At 57.1% G+C, this 22,657-nt stretch overlaps 2 protein-coding genes across 2 annotated transcripts in view; one reads left to right on the top strand and one right to left on the bottom strand.

Annotated features, from left to right (window-relative positions):
* Positions 1–436: 436 nt before the first annotated feature.
* Positions 437–13,737, top strand: HAPLN3 (hyaluronan and proteoglycan link protein 3). The gene is made up of 6 exons (XM_036932023.2): positions 437–548; positions 7,167–7,324; positions 7,416–7,598; positions 9,689–10,057; positions 12,362–12,664; positions 13,326–13,737. Exons 3-6 carry the CDS (start codon positions 7,475–7,477, stop codon positions 13,610–13,612), a joined length of 1,083 nt encoding a protein of 360 aa, XP_036787918.2. The 5' UTR covers positions 437–548; positions 7,167–7,324; positions 7,416–7,474; the 3' UTR covers positions 13,613–13,737.
* Positions 13,738–15,854: 2,117 nt separating this feature from the next.
* Positions 15,855–22,657, bottom strand: part of ACAN (aggrecan) — a 33,409-nt gene continuing 26,606 nt past the window's right edge. Inside the window, exons 12-17 of the mRNA XM_057494726.1 lie at positions 22,326–22,439; positions 19,142–19,300; positions 18,619–18,701; positions 18,227–18,371; positions 17,185–17,367; positions 15,855–16,754 (exon numbers count right to left, since the gene is read on the bottom strand). Coding sequence (XP_057350709.1) covers positions 16,678–16,754; positions 17,185–17,367; positions 18,227–18,371; positions 18,619–18,701; positions 19,142–19,300; positions 22,326–22,439 — 761 coding nt within the window. The 3' untranslated portion in view covers positions 15,855–16,677. The remainder of the gene's footprint in view (positions 16,755–17,184; positions 17,368–18,226; positions 18,372–18,618; positions 18,702–19,141; positions 19,301–22,325; positions 22,440–22,657) is intronic.

The raw sequence follows: 22,657 nt of genomic DNA, 5'->3' as shown, positions 1-22,657 counted from the left end.
ACTGGCATCTCACTAGGGCCAAACTCAGGGGCAGGAGGGATGTCAGCACTCCGCTGCCTCCTAGGGGTAAGGGAAGGCGCACAATGCTCACCCCTCCCTCTCCGGTAGGTGGGGGCAGCCATAACATAACCCACATGCAGAGTGCTGGAGAGGGGCTTCCCCACTCAGTCTCCCTGGTTTTGGTAAACCAGAGCGTCCAATGGGACCCCCTTAGCTCCTCTTACATCCCCCACCCACCTCCCTTCCCAACACGTGACAGCCTCGGCTCCCCGACACTCCCTTCACCGCGCGGCCAGCAGCTTTGCGGTTGGAGGGGGTCCCCGGCGGGTCTGGATACCGCCCGGGCCTGCAGTGACTCCTCCCTTCGGCCCAGCCCCCGGGAGGGAAAGGGGCTTGTATTCCTTTAAGGGGCTGGCGCGGCGGGAGCGAGGGGGATTGTCCGCGGCGCTTCCTTTCTGGCCATTCAAGATCCCCAAATCCGCCTGCTGCCTCGGCCGGGCTGCCTGCGGCCGGGAGCGCCCGAGCCGTCGAGGAGCCGTCTGGAAACGGTGTGTGTGGCTCGGGGTGGCCAGCTTCCGGGGCCCCCGGTGCGTAGCCCCCCCCCCACTTTGGGTCTCCAGGGGCAGAGTCCTGGCAGGCGGGCAGAGCGAGTGGGCCGGGTGCTGCGGGGCCGCGTGTGAGCGCCGGCGGGGGACCCCTGGGCGCGAGTGGGGCGGGAGCGGGGCGCGCACGCGGGCCGACTCGCCTGGGACCCTTGGGAGCTTGGCGAGGAGGCAGATCCCGGGCGAAACCCGTGGCCTCCGAGACCAGCGCCCGGGTCCGGCCGCTTTCCCGCCGGGGGCCGCCCGATCCCTCCCCGTCAGGTCCCCAGCACAGCGCGCCGCGCGCGCCCGGCTCTGCCCCGTGGCACCTGCGGATGCTCGGGGGCCCTGCGGGGGTGCTGGGGACAACCGCGGGGCGGCGGGCAGGCTGCCGACCCGCGCCTCCCGGCCTGGGGCCTGCTCCGGCCACCGCACGTTAGGCGCGAAGGATGCCCGTCGGATTCAGGCCCCCCTTTCACCGGGGTTGCTGCCTTCGGGACAGCGAGACCGGAGGGCCAGGGAAGGCGGAGGGGGAGCCCTGGAGGGGACATGGGGTCACGCAGGGAGGAACTTAGGGCTCCTGAGCGGCCAGAGGGGACACAGCGCGGGGCACCTGGACCCAGCTCTGCCACCGACTCGCTGGGTGGCCCCGAGCAGCCTGTACCCCAGACGGGACGGCGGTGTCCAGCGCTGACCCCCGGCAGCGCCTCTGCCCTCTGCAGCTGGGGGAGGTGATTGGGAGGCTTCTCTCCCGCCGCCCTGCACGGCCCAGCGGGCTGGGAATGCTGATAGGAAACACCTCCGGCTTCCACTTTCCGGGGGCCGCAAGTTTCAAAGGCGCTCCTAAGTCTTGTTTAAACAGGGGGCACCGAAGTCAAATTCCTCGCAGGGAGCCGGGCTGGCGGAGACGGGAGGGCAGTGCCGCCCTCTGCTGGTGTCTGGGGGCCTTGGACGCCCCGGTCGCGCAGTGAGGGTCGTCTGGGGCGCTGCATCGTCCTTCCAAGTCAGTGTCAGCTCCTCCTGCGGGTGGAAGGGTCCCCAGGCGGGTGCAGGGAAGAGCAAAGGATGCAGACCCCAATTTCTGCAACCTCCACCTATTTACTAAAGATAAAGCCTCGCCTCCGTCTCTTGGCCCCCAGTTACCCAACTGTAAAGAAAAGGCCATGGTGGCGGCTCTCCTAGGCCCTGAGAGAAGAAAGACCCACTGAAATAACGCGAGACTTCACTTTGTCAACTGTGAACAATCATATACTAGCTAATTATTTTGAGGGCTTGTCCTCCCTGCAAGCGGAGGTCATCCATCGCTGCCATTAGTGGCGGTGGTCGGGGTGGGCCTGGGGCAGTTACCATTCCTGACTCATACCCAGGACTGCTCCGTGCTTTTGCTTGACATTCAGGGCCATCACTGTCCTCAGCCCCTGAGCTTCCCCGTTAGCCTTCTCTGGAGACAGGGAGGCGTCTCTTCGGAGGCCACATGGCTTGCCCAGGGTCACCCTGCCAGCAGGTGACGAGTCTAACTGGAGTCCTCCGGCTTGTGTGCTGCGCTCCTCTCTGAGGCCGGAAGAGGAGCACCACTTCCACTTTTGCTGCTGCTCCCGGCCCAGGGCTGATCTTTTTCTTCAGAACACATTTTTTCTTGGAGTCCTCCCACCCATTCTCAGGTTGCATGACTGCTGGGTTAACATCCAGCAAGAGGGTGTCACTTCTCCACTGACGGTAGTACTGATAAGCCAGGGAGCAGGCTGGTGCCCAGACTGGAGAGGGGCCAAAGGAATGGAGAGAAGTGGGGCTGTTTGTAGCTGGAGGGGAGGAGCCAGCATGTGGACCAGCCCTTGATTTGCGGTAGGAAGATAGAATGGTTCTTGAGAGTGTAAGTCAGAAAACTCCTCAGCTGAAAACTCATACGTGTTTTCACTTGAGTGCTACATCATGAGGCCTGTGACTGCAGTTTGGATATCCTTTCCTGCCACCTTCCCTCTTGTTCTCTGGGCTCCAGCCTCACTGGGCTTCAAGCTATTCCTGTCAAAAATCTTTGTACTTGCTGTTCTCTCTTCTAGAATGCTTTTCCCTAGTATCCTGAAAGCTCACCCCTTCCCTGTCAATCCTCTTCTCAGTGGGGCTTCCTGATCCACCCTGTCTCCAGGATGTCCTCTGCTTCATCCTCCTCGGTCGTGTGCATCCCCTTCACATCACAGATGTCCCACATTGTGTTAATTGTCCGTCTCTCTCCCTAGAATGTAAACTCCATGAAGACTTCTCATTTGTATCCCCCATGCTTAGAACTGTGCCTGGCACATGCTAGATAGATGCAGGAACAGTATTTGCTGAGTGAATGAGAAGAGTCCAGTTTCTTCCTCTATTATCTGGGTAACCTTAGCCAAGCAATGTAGCATTTCTGAACCTGTTTCCTTGTCTGTACAATGGGGATGATGATTCTGACATTGTGAGGACCATAGGTAGTGATGTCCATGGTCATGTCTCGATGAGTGGCAGTCCTTAAATATGACACATAGCTATGGAGTTTGGCTGAAAGAGTTCAAGAGTCCTGCCTCTAACCACCTCCTGACTGTGTGACCTTTGGACAGTTGCTTCATGTCTCTGTGCTACTGTTCACCTGTGGATTAAATGGGGAGAAAAAATTCTCCTTGTTGAAGGTGTGCTCTTGGGAGGATTGAAGGAAGGGGGGACATGGAAGCCTTTTAAAAACCAGGCAGTGAGTGTGGTACCCAGGCTGGAGATAGTGAGTATGTGCTGGGGTCTCTTAGGCTGGGAAGGGCTTCCCTGGAGTATTGTGGAGGACACCTGAAGGTGTCTTTTCTGTCTTCACCCATGTTTCTGAACCACAAATGAACTCATCCATGATTGGTAAGAACAATGGGGATCTGTGTCAGGATAACAATGGAATTGGTCCAGTGGTGGCTTTTCCCAGTGTGCCAATGTATTATTGGAGTGGCTGTACAAGATTTCTCACAATGAAAGAGCAAGCCTTAGTAACGTCTGGGTTCCTGAAGATAAACATGATAGTCCTGCAGAAAGTACCTGCCCTTTGTGTATGTGCGCAGATGTCCCTTGCTACCCAAGCTTGCCATTCATTGCCTAAACTCGGGAACCAAAGTGATTTGGACAATGCAACATCTCTTCCCACTTGAATTCTCCTAGCTCTCAATATCCAAATTTTTGCCATCCTGCCTCAAGGATGCAATAGATTTGGTTGAGGGAAGGATGCCTTTATGGCTGCCTAACAACATAAAGTACTCTGAAAAAAGTAGGAATCAGGCAAAGAAGTTGCCAAGACCCTTCCTCTGTGTTTAAAAGAAATGATTAAAGAAGACCATGTCACCTAGAGTCAGATTTTTAATTCTGGTAAATCTGGTTTCTGTTGGAATGCAATGGCCCACGGAAGAACTTGACCAAGTCTTGAAGGCACTGGGCACCAATGTCAGTGGAGAATTGCTGGGCTGGTGTTGTTTTTGTTAGCTCTCTGGTTACAATGTTGCACATGTTTTGAGTAGCCTGCCTCAACCTTATTTTCCCAACACCTTGTTATTTTTGAGTGCATGATAGGCATTTTCCCCCACGCATACAAGTATCACCTTGTGGCAGAAATGCCTGCATTTGCTCATCCTGGGGAAGCCCTTTCTCACTGGGGAAACTGAGCCAGATGAGCTGCTGTAGGAGGCTGGAAACATGCAGAGGCTGGTGCACCCAACCACTGGAGGAGGCTGTGGGTGCTCAGGGATGGGGTGGACCCAAAGGACATCCAGTTCAACATCAGCAAACCTGTCAGTCCTTGATCCCCTTCCCTCCTGGTTCCAAATGTGAGACCTCAAGGAAGGAAGAGGAAACCAACCCTCACAGGGCTTGCTCTGTGCCAGGCACTGGGCTATGTGCCCTGCATGTTACCTCCCTGAACTGGACCTGGTGGTTCAGGGCTTTGGAACTAGAGAGAGGTTAAGATCTTAACTCTGCCGCCAGAACTGATTGTGAGGGGTTTATTTCTCAGTAAGTGTCAGCTCATAAGGGGTTTGCCTCTTGGTGAATGTCAGCACATAAAACTCAACCCAGATTGTAAGAAAGGAAGATTTACTACTTTCAGTAAGGGAGAGTATGGGGGATAGCTCCCAGGACAGTGTCTGCAGGAACAAAATACAGGGCAGCCCTTTGATAGGCACAAGTCTATTCTCACCTTGGTCCCCCATGGAATAAGGTGAGAACTCCGTGCAATTCTGACAGATGTTTAGAAGGGGAGGAGAGATTGGGCAGAACTCTCAGTCCTTGGCAGCAGGGAGGGGGCATCCAGGCAGCAGTTAGGGGAGCTCTTGCACATAACAGTTGCAAATAGCAGCTGTTATGCCCTTCTGTTATGCCTGCTCTTCCAGAAACATTTTGTTTTGCAAAACAATTTAGCAGAGAGTGTTAACTTACCCTCTAAATTCCCCATGAACCCTTTTCTGCCTATGGTCATACTACTTTCTAGCTGGATAACCTTGGGCAGATTATTTAATCTCTCTGTGCCTTTAATCCCATCTGTAAAATGGGGATACAAATAGGTTCTGCCTCCAGAGGGTGTGCTGAGGATTAAATGAAATAGTAGGAGAGCATTAAACTCAGCTGTTAATATTTTTATGCCAGTGATAGCAACCCTATGAAATGAGGCCAAGTGAGGCTAAGTTATGTTCACAAAGAGACTCATAATGTGGTGGCTTACATATGATAGGACTTGGTTTTTCTCTTACTACACAGTGCAGGTGGGGGAAGTCTAGGGCTGGTGGGACAGCTCTGTCGTTCGACGCATGGTTTTCATCTTTGAGACAAAAGTGGCTACTCTGGTTGCCAGCAGGTTGGGGAAAACAATACCAGGGAAAGGCATCGTAATTGTTTTAATTGTAAGACCTGCATGTGGCACGTTATTTCTGCTCATTGCCATTGGCCAGCGCTGAATCACATGGCCTCTCCTAGCAACAAGGGAGGCTGAAAATACAGCCTCCGGCTGACCGGTCATGCATCTATCTCGAACTCTCTTACCAAAGGAGGAAAGTAGACTGTATGGGTGAACAACATGTGATGGTGAGTTTTATGATTCTGTTTCACAAATGAGGAAACCTGCCTAGAATCACAGAGCTAAGAAGCAGTGGATATGGGATTTGAACCCACATCTCCCTGACCCCAGATGTCTGTGTTCGGTTGCCTGATTGTGCTTAGGCTCCCCAGATCCAAGGCACCAGGAGACTTTGTAACCAAACAAGGGCCCGCTGCCTCACGTGCATTGTAAGCCAAATATGCGATGCTGGGTTTTGCAAAAGGAAAGAGTTTTCTTGCAAGGTGGCCAAGCAAGGAGACAAACCTGTCTCCCTGCTCGTCAGGAAGAGAGGCTTTTGATGATGTGGTGAAGTACAGCTGGCTGAGGGTTGGGAAATTCCTGCTCTGGTTTCTCCATCCCACAGTGATTTCTATGTCCTCTGACCCATGTGGTGGCCGTGCTTTATTACTAGGTCATTTGTTGCCTGCTGCTTTTGGACATGTTTTCTCAACAGAAAGGTTGATGTCTGGGCAAACTGATCTATCCTGCACATGCTCTAGATGGTTCTACTGGTTTCTCCTGGATCTAGTGGGTTTCTGGGGAAGGCCTAGATGGGCATGGAGGCTTCTGGTCATTCTCTGAATAATAAGAATTATCTGTGACTGTTACCCTGCAAGGCACCGTTCACCTTTATGGGTGTCATCCGGGGATTCCTCCTGGACGAGAAGTGAGGCTCAGGACAGTGTCCTCCTGTGGTGCGCAGCAAGGGGCAGGTCTGGGCCTCGGGATCTGTGACGAGTGTCTAAGAGAACAGCGCCTGCTACCTCTCAACTCCCCCCATCCATTCCTTCCTCTGTAGCCGAAGCTCCTAGGCGTTCCAGAACCGAGAATATGTCCTCGTCAATCCCCCCACCATTGCAGATCGATGCCTTTTCTTGTTTTTCTTTTCTCCCCTATCCCTCCCCACCCCCTCTTGTTCCCTCTCCTTCTGCTTTCTGTACACAGGCATCCGTAGGCCATGTACTTACAGGCATAGCAGAGTGGCAATTCTGGGTTCTGCTTTGTCTATTTTAAATTACACCCTAAGCATTTTCCCCTGTTGCCACATGACATTCCTGCTTCCAAATGTCTGCTGTCACTCTGCCTTGCTGCCCACAGTCCACTGTCCACTTTGGCCCTGGAGGGATGTTTCTAAGATAAAAGTCTGATCCTGTGGCTCTTCTGTTTAAAGCTACCACTGCAGGACCTTTGGGACAAAGGACAGGCTGCTGGCCCTGACACCCAAGGGCAACTAGACACTGGTTCTGCTGATCCCTCTGCCCTTTATCAGCCAGCATCTCGGCAGGAAGCAGAATTCACCCTGGATGGTTCCAAAACACAGACTCACATAATGAAGGGATGGCTTCTAGAAAGGAGAGTGCAGGCAAAAAACTAGTCTTGTCTCTTTGACGTCATTAAAACATGCTGCTCACAACCTTTCACATTCAGGCCTGCAGTGTGGAAAATGTTGTTACTGTCGCATCTTCCTGCTTACTTTTCTCTGTGCCCTTTTTGCTGGGTCCTAGGTCCTTCTCAGGATTTGCTGGCTTGCTTACTGCTCATTTTGCCTGGAGTGGGGAGGCAGCCCTGAGAGCAAGGACCTCACCTAGCTCATCACTGTCTTCTTGGCTCTGAGAACAGTTCCTGGCACACAGGAGGCGCTCCAGAATTACCTGTTGAGCGAGTGAGTGTGGGGGTGTTGGAACCCCGAGTCCCCCCTGTCCCCCACCCCCAGCAGGGCTTCTCTAATTGGCTTTCTTTTCTCCTCTTCCCAGTTTGCCCCGGGCCCCAGCCTTGCCCAGGACACCCTGGCGCTGCAGTTGTGCACAACGCCATGGGCTCGCTGCTCCTGGTCCTGCTGTTCCCTCTGCCCTGGGTCTCCGGGCTGCCCTTCTACAATGGCTTCTACTACTCCAGCAGTGCCAGTGGCCGCAGCCTGGGCAACAGCCACAGCGAAGGTGGGTGGCTTCCTGGATCTGGCTCTTTGCTCCTCTGGGTGACCAAGACCTGTCCTGGCTCCTGCTGTGATATGCAGGGTCCAGGCTGGGATGGCGGACAGGGCATGGAGTCATCAGCCCCTTTCCCCTCCGGGTCCTTGTAGCCGACCATTGTCATTTCTAAGACAATCCAAAGAGATGTGTCAGTTACTCTGCGCTGGCTCGCCCCTCAGACACGGAGCTGAATGCATTTATAGACAATCACTTGTGTTTTTATACTTTCCCAAAGTCCTTCTGATTTTTCAAGATCCAGCTTAAATGTGACCTCCCCTGGTCTCTACCGTTTGAATCTTAATTTTGCCACTTGCTAGCTGCACGGCTTTGTCCCTTACTATATGCAAACAATATCACAAACTATTCCCCCCACCTGGAGGAGCCACTGCTAACATCTTAGGTGTACGCTTCCAGCCTTTCATATGTGATTAGCAACTCAGCATATGCAGTTCTCAAGTCTCCCTTTTCACTTCATAGAATACAATTTTCCCTCCCCAGTCAATGAATGATTATGCATCCACCAGGTTATTTTACATGGCCGTGTTTTATTTTGTCTTATGGATGCATTGATTTAGCTAAATATTTTCATTTTATTCAGGTTTGAATGCAGCTTTACTACAGAGTGTTGTCACTAAATGATAACCCTGGTGCATGACCACTGGACCCTCTGTGTGCCAGGGGGGCCCCCCTAATCTGATTTGAGCCTCACCACAGCCCATTGTAGGTACCGTGATCACCACATTTTACAAATGAGGAAACTGAGGCTTGATTTCTCTAGACTGGCCTAGACTTGTGAAAAGCTGGAGCCAAGATTCAAGCCTGGCTTGTCTGCCTCTGGGCCTGTGTTCTCAGGTCTCTGCCTACTGCCTCTCCGAGCAGGGTTCTCCAACCTGAGTGGCCGGCAGTCACCTGGAGGGCTGTCAAAACACTGAAGGCTGGGCTTCACCCACCGAGTTTCCGACTCAGGAGGTCTGGGGTGGGGCCCAGGAATTTGCATTTCCAACTAGTTCCTAGTAATGCCAATGCTGTTGGCTCTGGGACCCCACTTTGAGAACCACTGCACCAGGGCACCTGGCTCATTAGGGAGCCTTCCTGTTGAGCTCCCGCATAGCCCTGAGGCTACCCCTCCCCCACCCCTGAGGCTACCCCTCCCCCACCCCTGAGGCTGCCCCTCCCCCACCTCCGAGGCTGCCCCTCCCCCACCCTGTTACCTCCAGGGTCTGAAGTCCAGGCCCAAGATCTTGAGCCGGTGAGGCCCCTGTAGGGGGTCCCGGTTGTACGCGCCAGCCTTAGCCGACAGACTAGTTTCTGTGGTGCATTTTGGGCGCTGTGCTTATGTGCCTGGGCCCGGAGTAGAGTCTCCTTTAGGAGTCTCGGCCTCATCTCACCTGGGTTTCTCGGTATGTCAGAAAAGTGATGGCGGACAGCTGCACCGAGACTGAAGGGCAGGCCGTGCTCTCCTGTGGTTCGTGTGGTAGAAGGAGACTCGGGGGGTCCGAGGTCTAGACACCCCCATCATAAGGAGGTGCTGTCGTTGCTGCACCAGTAGCTTCTTATGCATGACACACGTGGCGGCTGCGACAACAGGCACTTCCTTGGCTCATGATTCCTGGCTCAGCTTTTGGGGCCGGGCTCGCTCAGCTGACTGCCTCTAGTTGGTGGGCGGGTCAGCCGGGGGCTGGCTCGTCCAGGGTGGCCTGGGCTAGGACGGCTCGTCTCTGCTCCATGTGGGCGCTCACCCTCCAGCAGCTGAGCCCAGGCTCTTTCTGAAGGTGGCTGGCAAGGTTCTGAGAGGAAGAGTGGAGAGAAAGAGAGAAGAGCTAAGCAAGTGGCGAAGCCCACCCCGATGGGAGGGAGGGGCGGGGCACGGCGTCCCCTCCTGACGGAAGGAGGTGCGCGGTCACATCGCAGAGCATGTGGGTGCGGGGACGGGTGCCGCACCAGGGCCAGCCCTGCGTTCTAGAACACCCGAGCCTGGGGAGGTGGGTGGCGGTGGCCCTTGCGGGGGTACAGAGACGCTGCAGCAGGTCCCCGTCCCCATCCCCCTGTCCCCCCAGGCATCTTCAGTGGAGTGAAGCTGGTCGTGGAGACGCCGGAGGAGACCCTGTTCTCCCACCGAGGGGCCAACGTAACCCTGCCCTGCCGCTACCACTACGAGCCGGCCCTGGTCTCCCCGAGGCCCGTGCTCATCAAATGGTGGAAGCTGTCGGAGAATGGGGTCCCCGAGCAGGACGTGCTGGTGGCCGTCGGGCTGAGGCACCGTTCTTTCGGAGGCTACCGAGGCCGGGTGCATCTGCGGCAGGACAGGGAGCGCGAAGTGTCGCTGGAGATCCGGGACCTGCGGCTGGAGGACTGCGGACGCTACCGCTGCGAGGTCATTGACGAGCTGGAGGATGAGAGCGGCCTGGTGGGGCTGGAGCTTCAGGGTGAGTCCCGGACGGGCTGGATGATGCTGGGACTTTAGACAGGCCTGTAACCCTCCACACAGCCCCATGGGGAAGCTACTTTATCACCACCCCCATTTTACAGGTGAGGAAACCGAGGCACGGAGCGGTCAAGTAACAGTCAAGGTCACGTAGCTCATAAATGGCAGGATAGGGGTGAACCCCAGGCAGTCCGTCTGCAGAAGCCACTAGTGTCCACTCCCTCTTGCTCACACCCCATTCAGAGAGGAAGATGGGAGCTGGTCACACAGCTAATTAGAGACAGAGCTGGACTGCAGCAGCGGCAGGTAATGCAAACGGATCAGGCAGCCCCGGTGAGTGACAGGGAGCACCGGGCCTCGGGCGCACAGTGAGCCCGCGTCCCATCCAAAGGAGCGTCCTGCCCAGGCCTGGTCCTCATGCCCCCCCAGAAGCAGACCCAGCAGGGCCAGATTTTCTGATGTGGCAAGAGAAGCTTATATTTATGTGTGAAATCTCCTGATTTTTATGTAAAAATCTCTTAATTTGAAAAAAAACTCAGTGCTGCCCGAACCAGCCAGACCCCACAAGCTGAATCCCGTGTGGGGGCCCGGGTGGCGACCTCTAGGTGACGTTACTCTTGCTGTCTCTAGGATGGGACCCTGCTTCCCATGGCTTCTACCTGCTAGGCAGGTGACGTGGTTTGGGGGCAGAGAAGGATGATCTGACACCATGTCCACCCTGTCCCAGCTCTGGCACCTGCCAAAATGCCTCAGCCCCTCAGAACTCCGGTCTCCTCACATGCCAAGTGAGGAATACAGGTCTCCTCCGTGACCTCCTCCTGAGGAGCTGGGGATAAAATGGGAGTCAAGGGCCTGGCTCAGTTGGTGGCAGACCTTTGCCATCAGCCACCTACTCCCCAAGTCCAGGGAGCTTAAGATGGTGGCCCAGGGGGACCACATTCCTCATCCCTGATGTTGGAGGTAGTGGGATCATCTGTCAGGGGACCACAGGGGCAGCCTAGAGAAACAGGGAGCCCTCACCCCATTTCTGGCCCTGGAAGAGCTAAGGATTTGAGATGGAATTAAGCACAAAATAACCCCCTGCACACATGTGGGTGTTGTGAGCCAACCATTGAGGCCCGTCCATCCCGTGGCAGCCCGGTGTCCTGCCCTAGGTGAGATTGTGGGTGTTCCCAGGTGCCCGGCCACAGGAAGGAGAGGCTAAGGACTCCAGGCCCTGCATGTAAACAATGCCAGTCCCAGGGCCTAGGCTCATCCTTTCTCCTACGGTTTCATTTGACTTGGTAGAAACTAAATCCCAGGTCTTTAAAAAACTTTTTCAAAGTCACCATTCATGTTTGAAACTTTGTCATAATAAAATGTTTTTGTTTTGCCCCTACAAGACCCTGGCACCGGGAAGGAAAGCCCCCTCCCAGGACCTCCTTGGCCTTGGGGCCCCTTTATAAGACCCTTTACCATTCCTCATCTCCCCATGGCTTCCAGGGCCTGCTCTCCCATGAAAATTATGTCATGTATGGAAACTTCCTTCCATTCTCCTAAGAAGCTTCCGCGTGAATCTTAATATAGAAGATCAGGTCTCAGCTAACAAGGGGGGCCTGCAGAGCCCAAAGATCTGCCGGCTCCTGTGGACGGCGGGCAGCACCTTCTCCCTGGTGTCTCAGTCTGTCCGGGCCGCTACAACAAAGTGCCATCACCTGGGGGTTTATAAATGACCAAAATTCATTTCTCTCAGTTCTGGAGGCTGGAAGGCAGAGATCAGCGTGCCAGCATGGCTGGGAGAGGGCCCTGTGCCAGGGTGTGGACTTCTCCCTGCATCTGCAAGTGGTGGATGTTCCTTTCATAAGGGCACTAATCCCATCCATGGGGTCCCCACCCACAAGACCTCAGTACCTCCCCATTCGATCATGGGCATTAGGGCTTAAGCAGATGACTTTGGGGGACATGTTGAGACCACAGCGCTGGGGTTCTTGCGACAGCCCATTAACTAGGAGTCACTGTCATTCTCTAGTTAGGGACATTAGTGGGCTGGTTAATTTATGACCTTAACAAGCTAGTAAACGTTTTCTGCGTAGTGCTGTGTGCCAGCCTAGTTCTAGGAGGGGGTGTAAAGCACATGTAGACTGTCTTTGACTTGGACTATGGAAAGGAGATGACAAGTTTGCTGAGCTTCTCTGAGGGACTGTGTGTGTGTGTGTGTGTGTGTGTTAGGGGAGTGTGTGACCTAGTGGAGTAGGGAGAGGACTGGGGTCTCTGGGCAGCTGGACCCCTGCCCACCCACTCAGGCTCCTCTTTCCTCCCTCCCCAGGTGTGGTCTTTCCCTACCAGCACCCCCAGGGTCGCTACCAGCTCAACTTCCACCAGGCCCAGCGTGCCTGTGAAGAGCAGGACGCAGTGGTGGCCTCCTTCGAGCAGCTGTTCCGGGCCTGGGAGGAGGGCCTGGACTGGTGCAATGCAGGCTGGCTGCAGGATGCCTCGGTGCAGTACCCCATCATGCTGGCCCGGCAGCCCTGCGGTGGCCTGGGCCTGGCACCCGGTGTGCGCAGCTATGGCCCACGAGACCGTCACCAGCACCGCTACGATGTGTTCTGCTTTGCTGCTGCTCTCAGGGGTGAGTGGGCCAGCGAGCTCAGGCCTGCGGTGGCAGGCGGCATCGGGGGCGCTTAGGACCTCTCCTGCAGCACCTCCACCTGCCACCCATGAGGCCACATCTGGGGGCCTGCTTCTGGTTCACACTGATGATTGTTTATTCATTCATCAAACATCTCCTGAGTGCCTACTACATGCTGGGGCCAATAGTAGGCTCTTGGCATCATAGACAAATAAAACAGTTTGTTTTCACAGGAAGATAAACAGAACCAGAAACTGGTTCAGTTCCATATGCCAATCACTTGGAACAGTGCCTGGCACATAGTTGGTGCTCAGTAAGTGCTGAGTGGGTGAAAGGCTCTGATTGGTCCAGCTTAGGTGGGGTGACCATCCAGGGTGCAATTAAGGAAGGATGGGGTAGAGGACAGACATGACAGGGGGACCACCAGCCCCATGGCAGGTGGGGTGGAATGCTCAGAGGGGGTGAGGCCTGGGAAGGTGCCTCCCCAGGGTGTGCGCTGCGGATGCACTGCGGATGCCCACAGTGTGGTGGCTCCTGGGCTCGGATGGTCGTCAGGTCTCTGGGGACTGGGTGGTGTGGTCAGGGTGGGCTGGCATTTCTGCAGCCCTGCTGTGCTCTCTGGATGCTCCTCTGCCCAGCCCTCCCCCCTGCTTTCACACAGGGCGGGTGTACTACCTGGAGCACTCTGAGAAGCTGACGCTGGCAGAGGCAAAGGAGGCCTGCTGGGAAGACAGCGCTCAGATCGCCAAGGTGGGCCAGCTCTTTGCCGCCTGGAAGTTCCAAGGCCTGGACCGCTGTGACGCTGGCTGGCTGGCAGACGGCAGCGCCCGCTACCCTGTGGCTCACCCACGTCCCAGCTGTGGGCCACTGGAGCCTGGCGTCCGTAGCTTCGGCTTCCCAGACCCGCAGAGCCGCAAGTATGGCGTGTACTGCTACCAGCCATGCTAGCACCCCGCGCCAGCTCCGACCCGCCCGGGCCCCTCCCCTCACGGGCCGTATTTATTGAGTGGTTCATTTTCCCTTGTCAGTTGGGGCAATTTTCATATTGTTTTTATACTTCTCAACTTAAAATTCAAAAAAAAAATGACTGTATTTCATAAATCCACCAGATCCCAAATCCTCCCTTTGCTCAGGTGGGTACCCCAAGGCTGTCCGGCTCCTGGAATCCTCCTGCCCCTCTCCTCTGGGACATGTGAGGCTCATGGGCTCACGAGGGCTCCCTGTGGTCCCTGGGTGCAGCCCCTTTCCCTGCCCCAGAGGCCGGTGCTCAGAGCGGGGCTCGGAGGCTGCAGTGCCCGCTCCGCCTCAGCCTGGGGAGGAAGGGGGCACGGGGTGCAGGGGGCGGGGGAGCTGGGCTCTGGGCCTGGCAGCCTCCTGCCCCTCTTCCTTCTCTGGTTAGCTGCTGGCCGGAGTCAGGGCTGGAAGCGGGTCCCTAGGCTCCTGTGTGAAATCCCAGGGAAGGGAGAGATTTCACATTTCCTCCTCATTTTTTTCTCTCCCTTGGTTCCAAAGACTCTGTGTTTGGTTCTCATTCTCCCTCTTTGGGGAACAGCCTCAGGTGTGTGTACTTTCCTGGGACAGTAAATGGTGCGGGGAGCCCTTCCTCCACCCCCAGACCTCCCCTTTGTTCTGCTGTCCAGCTCAGCCTGTCACGGGGCTCAGCCTTCTGCCCAGCGGGTGTGGAGGGCAGTTTGGTCCCGGGCTCACAGGATCTGTGCCCTGGCGTGGGCGGCAGACTCCATGGCTGCCCCTTCGGGCTGACGGAGTTCTCCCTTGCCGGTCCTGGGGCAGCCCCGCCCTGGTGCTGGCCTTGAAGCTGGAGGCCCTGGCCTGCTCTCCTACCTCCCCACTCCCCAGCTGGGTGACTGCTGGCCTAGCAGAAGGGCAGGGGGCGCCTCAGGAAACGGAGGAGACCGTGTGCCCGCAGAGGATCTCAGGCTCCAGCCATCTCTGGGCCTCACCCTCTGCCCCCTGCCCCAACCGCCCAGCCTCAGAAAACCCAGCCTGTTGCCTCTGCAGAGGCTCACCTCTACCGCTCCCCCTCAGTCATGCAGCCAGTTCTTCGTGTAGCCCCTGTTCTCCTCAGAGGGCGGCCAGGAGCAGACGGGTCCCTGGGAAACTGTTCGAAGTGCGCATTCCTGGGCCCCACCCCAGACCCACTGGGTCGGCAGCTCTGGAGTGGGGCCCGGGATTCTGTGTCATCACAAGCCCTCTCGATTCTGACGCAGGCTCAAGTTTGAGAACCACTGACATAGTTGTACTCCCAACGAATCAGTTGATTATCTTCCTCACGTAATTATTGAGCCCTTAATATGTGATCATCCTTGTACCCTCTACTTTTTGTCCACTCATTCATTCCGGAGTTGTAGGTAACCTGGGCACACGGATATAGTCACCAACAAATACTCAACCACACCACACACATCCACACCTGAAGAGATACCAGCAAAGCCACCCGGGCACTCGCTAACCAGCTCTCAAAACTCACAGACTCAGCCGCCTGTTGGCAGATGTGATGAACGGTTGGTGCCCACTCCCGAGGAGGAGGCTCATGGGGGCACACTGCCTGGCTCAGGGTCTGCTGGGGATCCACAAGCAATCAGAATCATTCTTGTCCATATCCAACAGCCTCCTGAAGGGCACGATGCCCAGATTTTTTTGTTAGTGGTCAGCTGGCCAGTTTACCCCCAAAATGGGTAAGCAAGTTTCATTGTTCCCAGGCATCTGCAATGTTTTTGTTACCTCGTTTAAGTCCTGATTTTGCCTGTTCTTGGACTTATTCCACCAACCGGGTCCTCCTATGTGAGCACTGTGATATCAAAGCACCAGACTATGTAAAGTAGCCAGATGTCACACTTGAGTTGCTCTGTCAGTGTGCCAACTTGCAAATCGCCACACAGCGCCCACTGACTCATGCACACACACCACACACTCTTCACATCTCACGTGTACAGACACATACACACACGCAGGGAGGCCATCAAACACAGGCACTCCTTGTAAAAAAGCACACAAAGGCGTGACTGTCTCAGGCTTACCGGACAGAATGCACACCAGCTTGGCTTCATTTGATCAGACCTTGTCCTCACTGCCCCCATTCCCGATAGCCCCTTCAGTAGACCTCAACCATGGTGGGTTTCTCTTTAAATTAAAAAAAGGAGGAAAAAGCAAAGAAATAGATCTCTTCCAATGTCTTTATTATTATTATAATTATCATAATCTTCAGTTTTTTCAAAAATATAAATAGGTGCACGGAACCCTGGTGCCTGCACGGTCCCGGGAGTGGGGGAGGTGGGGGGCAGGGTAGGTGGCATTCCCACGGGGATGCAAGTGCCCCCGACCCAGCCCTGCCCGGATGGACATCTGCTAGGGGGGCAGCGCTGGGTGAGAGGCTGGAAGCAGGTCCCCTGGAGGGCCCCCGACCCCCATGCAGGGGAAGCTCCCTCCATGGCCCCCTCCTGTCTGCACCACCTTGGTGGGAACCCGCCCCCGCCCCCAACTTCCCCCCACCCGGATGGCGCAGCCTCTCGGCTCCTTCTCATCCAGTACATTCAGCTGCGGTTCCGTCTGCAGTCGTGCCCTCCGTCCTCTGCCCCTTCCGCCCGCCTCCCTAGCTCTCCCTGGGAGTCAAAGAACCAAGGATCGCACTGCTCTTGGATAAAGTCAGGAAACAAAAAATAATCTTCTTTATTTAACTTAACCCCTCCCCTTCTCCCCCTGTCCCTGCTCTGGTCCCTGGAAAGGCACAACGGGAGACTGAAGAAGCGTCTCTAAACGCAGTCCGTGGGTTACAACACGTTTGCTTTGCTTTGGCATTTGGGGGTGGCGATCGGATGCAGTTCCGGCGATTCGGGGGTGGGTGGGTGCATACACAACGTGGGACTTTTTTTCTCCCTTCTTTAATGGAATTCCTTATATGACAGAAAGCGGCAAGAAGAGGGCACCATCTGCGTGGGCTGTCTGCCCGGCAAGCCTCCGGGGCTCTGCATCCCGGCCGCGTCCGGGGCTTCCTCTCAGTGGGCCGTGCCGGGCCGGCTCCGCCGCCGAGGCCGCCCGCTCCGCTTCTGTAGTCTGCGCTTGTGGGCAGAGGCTGGCATGCAGGGGAGACGCAGAGATCGTTATGAGCCTGGGAAGAAATCAAGCAGCCTGGCTTCTCCCCAGCGTGTGCCCTCTCCGTGGGCTCCCCTCCCACAGAACCCCAGGGCTCAGGAGGGCAGCCTGCGCCTTTCTGTGCCTGCTGCTTTTGATTTTTCTTGGAACCAACTGGGGCTACCGGGCTTCTGGCTGGTGTTGAAGAGCAAAGCGGGCCCCCATCGGCTTGCTCCTTCATCCTCAGGGAAAGGCCCTCCCTAGCGGCAGGGGCAGTGGTCTGTGGTGGCCCCTGTGGATGGCACGGGCAGCTGGTGCTCAGGGTCCCCGGAGAGGGCTGCTGGCTGCTGCTGGGCCCCACGGTGGGGAGAAGGACGGGAGGGCAGGACCCAATGCTGGGCCCCGTGAGGGTCGGGAGGGGCTGTGCTCACGGTCTGTGCAGGTGATCCGAGGCTCCTCCCAGTGCCCGCTGGGCAGGCACCGGATGGTGGGCACGTGGCGCTGGACAAAGCCCTCATTGCACTGGTACCGCACCAGGGAACTGATCTCGTACCGGTCCTTCTTCTGCCCAAAGGGCCTGGCGTGCTCCACCACGGGGGGGTCTCCGCAGGCCACTGGGGGGTAAACACCCTTCAGAATGGGCCCTCAGAGGGTCTCCCGTGATGACCCATGCCAGTGACGAGCCGGTGTGGCCCCCTCTGGCTGCGATGGGACAGCCCAGAGTCCAGGGAAGGGGCACTGGACCCGGACACCCAGCTGTGAGCCCTGACTGCTGCTGGCCAAGGGGAGTTTTCATGCCCTGCTAAGAATCTGGAAACCGCTGGTTCTAACATCTGGTGCCTTGATGACCAGGAGCAGCAGGAAGGGACTGAAGGAGGGTCTGCTGGAGATGAGCAGAAGACAGAGAGGGCAAAGGTGGGGGACAACAGGGAGGGCCAGGCAGGCCATCTGTGACGTCAGGAAACATCCGGTGCAGGGGGAGGGGCCTGACGGGGGCCTGGGGCGGGGCACAAGGCTGGGGGCAGGACAGTGAGGGGTGTCCTACCGGCACCCTGATGTCCACAGACTTAACTGAGGATCAAGGCCTGACAACTCTTACTCTGACTGAGGGACTTGGGGGCCCCAAAGAGGGGGAGGTTCCCAGCCCATGAGCCATCGGGCATGACTTTCTATGCTGATATCCACGGGATGTGTATGTGTGGAGTTGGGGGGAGGGAGGGTCCCCTAGCCTGTGATCTTCACTCTCTCCCTGCCCCTGTATGTGGTCCCTAGGAGTGGGCTTGCCCTTGTCACTGGCCCTGGGATACTGGTGCTAGGAGAGCCCTTCCACTCCTAGGTCAGCTCCGATTTGCTGTTAGGCAGATGAGGTGACATCAGCAGCCAGGAAACAAGGTAACTTGCCTGGGTCACACAGCAGGAGCCTCAAGTCTTGATTCTATCCATGCAGGACCCTCCTCCCAGGCTGCCACTTACCTGTGCCCTTTTTACACGTGAAGGGCAGGAGGTAATTGCAGGGGACGTCATTCCACTCTCCCTTTTCATGCCAGATCATCACCACGCAGTCCTCTCCAGCAGTGAAGAAGTTGTCAGGCTGTCTGGGGCGCCATTTCTCAAATTGCTGTGGGCGGGAGTGGGGCAGGGGAAGGGGAGGACAGGGCAGGTGATATTCACCGGACTTGTCCAGCTCTGGGTGGTCTCTAAAGGCAGAGGTGAAGCAGCTACGATCCCTGCCCAGGGATTCCCTCAGTGCTCCTGGAGCAGCGGATGCTCAGGGGATGTGTTCGCACGTGGTCTGAATGTCTCCGGGGGGTTTATTCCCCTCCTCTGGGCCACCCATTCTCCCTGGTGCCCCTAGCAGAACTCACCAAGGTGTGTCCATCTGACCAGCGGAAGTCCCCTTCGATGGTCCTGTCATTCAGGCCAATCCACTGGTAGTCTTGAGCATTACCTGCAGAGAGGATGTGGGTACTGGGCATGGCCCTGGTCCCCTGAGGGTGTCTGAGAAACTCGGACTCATAGAGGCAGAGGGGATGGGGGTGCAGGAGGTGGGTGGGCTCCTAAGAGCATGCCATCTGCTTCTAAAGTCCTGACAAGGGCCTCAGCATATGCATATCTGCGGTGCACTTTGGACCACCTCCCCCAGCTGGTGCGGACCAGCGACAGCCACAGTGTTTGTCTGGGGCTCACTCAGAGTCGCCGGCTTGTCCCTGGGGCAGCCAGAGCGTTGGTCCCAAAGACCCCATCTTCCCTCTGGGAACTCAGGCTGAGGAGATGCCCTTCCTCCCCTCCGTGTCCCAGATCCCTGCAGCCTCACTGGGCCCGGGTGGGCTGACTTCTGGCAAAGAAGGCCCTTTGCCCGCCAGGCCACTCTCCTGTCACTGCACTCACTGTTGACAAACTCCTGCTCCTCGGGGGTGACGATGCTGCTCAGATGTGACTGCTGCTCCCGACACCGGCTCTCGGCGTTCACCCAGGTCTCGCGGGCAGGAAAGTGGCGGTAACAGTGGCCCTGGAACTTGGTCCAGCCCTCCTCACACAGCTCCTGGTCTGCAACACAGGGCGGGGCGTGACGGGAGGGGCTCAGGCTGACTGCGGCCTGCCGGTGGCTGCTGCCAGCTGTAGGGCCCAGATTCCTGCATTCACCCAGCCTGCGGGGTCATGCCCTCAAGGAGCGGGAGAGGCCCAGCTGGGTCAAGGCTCAAGTCGGAAGCCAGGAAGGCCTGGCCTCGACGTTCCCACACTCTGGGAAGTGCCAGGAGGGACCTCTTTCCATGCTTTGGTCCCCCAAAGCTTTTGTCCTGTTGATGCCTGCTCTGCAGGGCCGACAGAATTCAGCAGGCCGGGTAAAAAGAGGTAGGAAGGTGGGAGGTGTTGAGGTTTAAGGCAAAACATGGCTCAGAGGCTCTACGGCTCTGGGAAGAGAGGGGGCCGTGGCGTAGTGCGTGAAGGCAGGGGCAGCAGACAGTGCTGGGGGCGTGAGACGGAACCTTGGGTGGGGGCAGAGGAGCAGGATTAATCTGCTCTGGGTGCAAAGAAGCTTGAGAGCCTTTACGTGTGTGGTCAGAGCTGGCTCATGATCCTGCCAACCCGGGTGCATGGTCCCGGGGCACTGGTGTTTTATTTCTCGGTGGCAGGTGAGAAGAGAGAGGAGCTTCTCTCCTCACAGACTATATTGGTGATGGCTTCTGAGTTCAGGAGTCGGGGCTGGTTTGCAGCTCTCAGAGCAGCCCAGAGGGACAGACAGAGGCAGAGGCGTGCTGGGGTGGCCTCGCCAGGCTGGGGAGGGCCGCTGTGCGCGTGTCTTCCCGACTTCAGTGACTCACACCGGTAGGTTTGAATTGGCTCTGGTGGGAGTATATTGTACATATTGTACCTCGGAGTTTGGCAGATGCTACAAAGCAGGGCTGCCCCTTCCTCTCCGGGAGCCAGTTATTAGGCCCCTGCCAGCGCACCAGTGGACAGAGGGAATTCCAATGCTTTCTCTTCCTTCTTCCGTGGCCTCCCTAGAGGCTGGGGCTCCGTGTAGGGCCATGAGCCCCGCAGGCTGTATGGCAGCCCCCCTGATTGGTCTGGCTGTCCCAGGAAGGGAGGACCGGTACCTGAGGGGTAGGAGGCAGAGGCTGACAGGGTGGATGCATGGAAGGGTTGGCAGAGACCCTCGGGGGGAGCACAGAGGGAGGAGAGGTGGAGGCCAGCAGTCTGAGGAGGAGGAAGCACACAGAGCAGCGGGGGGCCTGGGAGGGGCCCACTAGGCTCCCCCTGCCAATGCCTTCCCCAGGGCGCCAGGCAAAAGCCTGGGGAGAAGATGGGCGGCCTCGGAGCTGGCTTAGCAGCTGAGGAGGCCAGAGACCTGGTGCCAGGGCAGACTTGCGGGGTCCATTCCTGGGCCCCCTCAGTGCCTGAGGGTTGAACCACGCTGGAGGCGTGGGTGCTCTGGGAGGGCCAGGGCCGTGCAGGAGGGGGGCTCAAGGGAAATAGTCACAGAATCCCCGGAAGGCGGGAGGGAGCAGAGGAAGCAGCAGGGCCAGAGCCGGGACATGAAAGGCCCACGGTGGTGAGAGCTCAGGGTTGGGATGGGAGAAGAGATGGAGGCCTGTTTGGCTGGGTGCCTGGCCAGGGGCCCCACTGGGCAGCTCTGGCACCATCTCTCTGCACCACCAGCGTGTAGAACCCTGGGAGGGCCCTGCCTCCTGTTCAGAGGGCCGTCACCCAAGAGCTGTTGTCTGTGTGGATGGGTGTTCCAGACCCTTTTTGGCAAATATTTTGGCATCCTGGGGAGAAAATCCTTGTAACTCTCCACTCTCACCCCATCAGGACCCCACACCCCAATTTCCTGGGGTCTTGGGGAGAAGGTGGAGGGTGGGAGGCTGCAGGGAGGAGGAGGGTCGAGGCCTTTGCTCCCGGAAGCCTTAAGTTCCCCCACCAGTGTGTAACCTTGGCAGTGTCTCCAAGGAACATGCAATCCAAAACCATCTCCCCACATTGCTTAGGACCAAAGGGAGACTTCCCTGGAGTTTCAGCTGCTTTCTGGAAGTTTCTGCGTTGTCCAACTGAGAGTTTATTGAAAATCGTTTTGAGCCCCTGCATGCTTCCAGTTCGGTGTGGGTCATTGCTACTAGTGACGGCAAGACCCGTCTCCCCCTTTCTGAGTTGGGGTGGCCCTGGGATCCAGGGGGATGGGGAGACTTGAAGTATCAAAGGTGAGAGAGCTGGGGGCTCAGTCCAGCCCTAGGAGGCTCCTGGCACATAGCTCGCCCTCGCAGAGCCTGGCCCAGGTGTGGAAGCAGGGGTTAGCGAGCGGCAAAAGAGGAACTCAGCCCCAGTCCCTGGCAGTGAGGCCCTGTTCACTCTGGCCGGCCTTTTGCCTTGCACAAGGGAGGCAGAAAGGAAGTGTGGGCCGGAGTGGCACTGACATGGCAGCTGTCATGGTGGTGAGTGGGGGTGACATGCAGCGGTTGGTCCTGCTCATGCATGAATTGGGCTTGCTGGTGACACGGGAGGTCTCAGGCAGACAGACCCTAGCTCTTGCTAGAAAAGAAGAAGGCAGCTTGGCCAGTGCGGCACAGCGGCTCCCCAGGCCATGGAGAGGCCACAAAGGCCCCCGGGGCAATACAGCAGGCAGACACATGCCCATGCCCGAGCCGGAAGGTCCACGCCTGTCGTCAGGAGCACAAACTCCTCCCACCCGCAGCCTCCTTCAGGACAAGTGCACTGGGACAAATCAATCCGTTCTGTCCTCTTAGTCTGAGGCGTGTGCCAACCTTGATAGTGGCGTCAGCAGGTCTGGGAGCCCTGCAGAAAGTGAATGTTTTAAAGGACCCCCAGCGCCCCACCTTCCAAAGTGCAGGCTGACGCGGCCTGCTTCTCTCTGTCCCCGAGGAAGACTTTCAAGGGGAACAGCAGAAGAAGGGGTGGGCACGACGGGGCAGACTTCTCAGTTGTGGCCCCCGAAACGGCTCTCTGGATGGACCTTAGGGGCCCAGCCAGGGCCCAGAGCCTGTGGTTAGGAGGCGGGTGAGGGAGGAGGGGGTGTAGCAGTTAGTAACGTTAGCTGAAGCCGAGGCGGCCGTACCAATCTCACACAGGTCCCCTCGGTAGCTGGGAAGGCATAAGCATGTGAAAGAGTCGATGGCGTCCAAGCAGGTGGCTCCATTCAGACAAGGGCTTGAGAGGCACTCATCAATGTCTGCAAGAAACCAAGGGCCACATTAGGACTCCTGCAGGCAGCTCCAGCGGGCACGCGCTGCGGTGCGGCACGGGTGGCGTGGGGCTGGGTGGGGGCTGGGCTCCCGGGAACCGCTGCTGCTGCCCTGCTGCTGTCGCCCCGAGTGCTGGGCACAGAGCCAACAGGGGGTCTTGGAGGCACGTGATTCTTGATCGGCAAGCCTGGAGGCTGCAGCCAGG

Source organism: Manis pentadactyla, chromosome 18 (genome assembly GCF_030020395.1).
Source record: "Manis pentadactyla isolate mManPen7 chromosome 18, mManPen7.hap1, whole genome shotgun sequence".
NCBI lineage: Eukaryota > Metazoa > Chordata > Mammalia > Pholidota > Manidae > Manis > Manis pentadactyla.
Note: the sequence above shows the minus strand (reverse complement) of the source record. Positions and strands in the feature narration are given on the sequence as shown.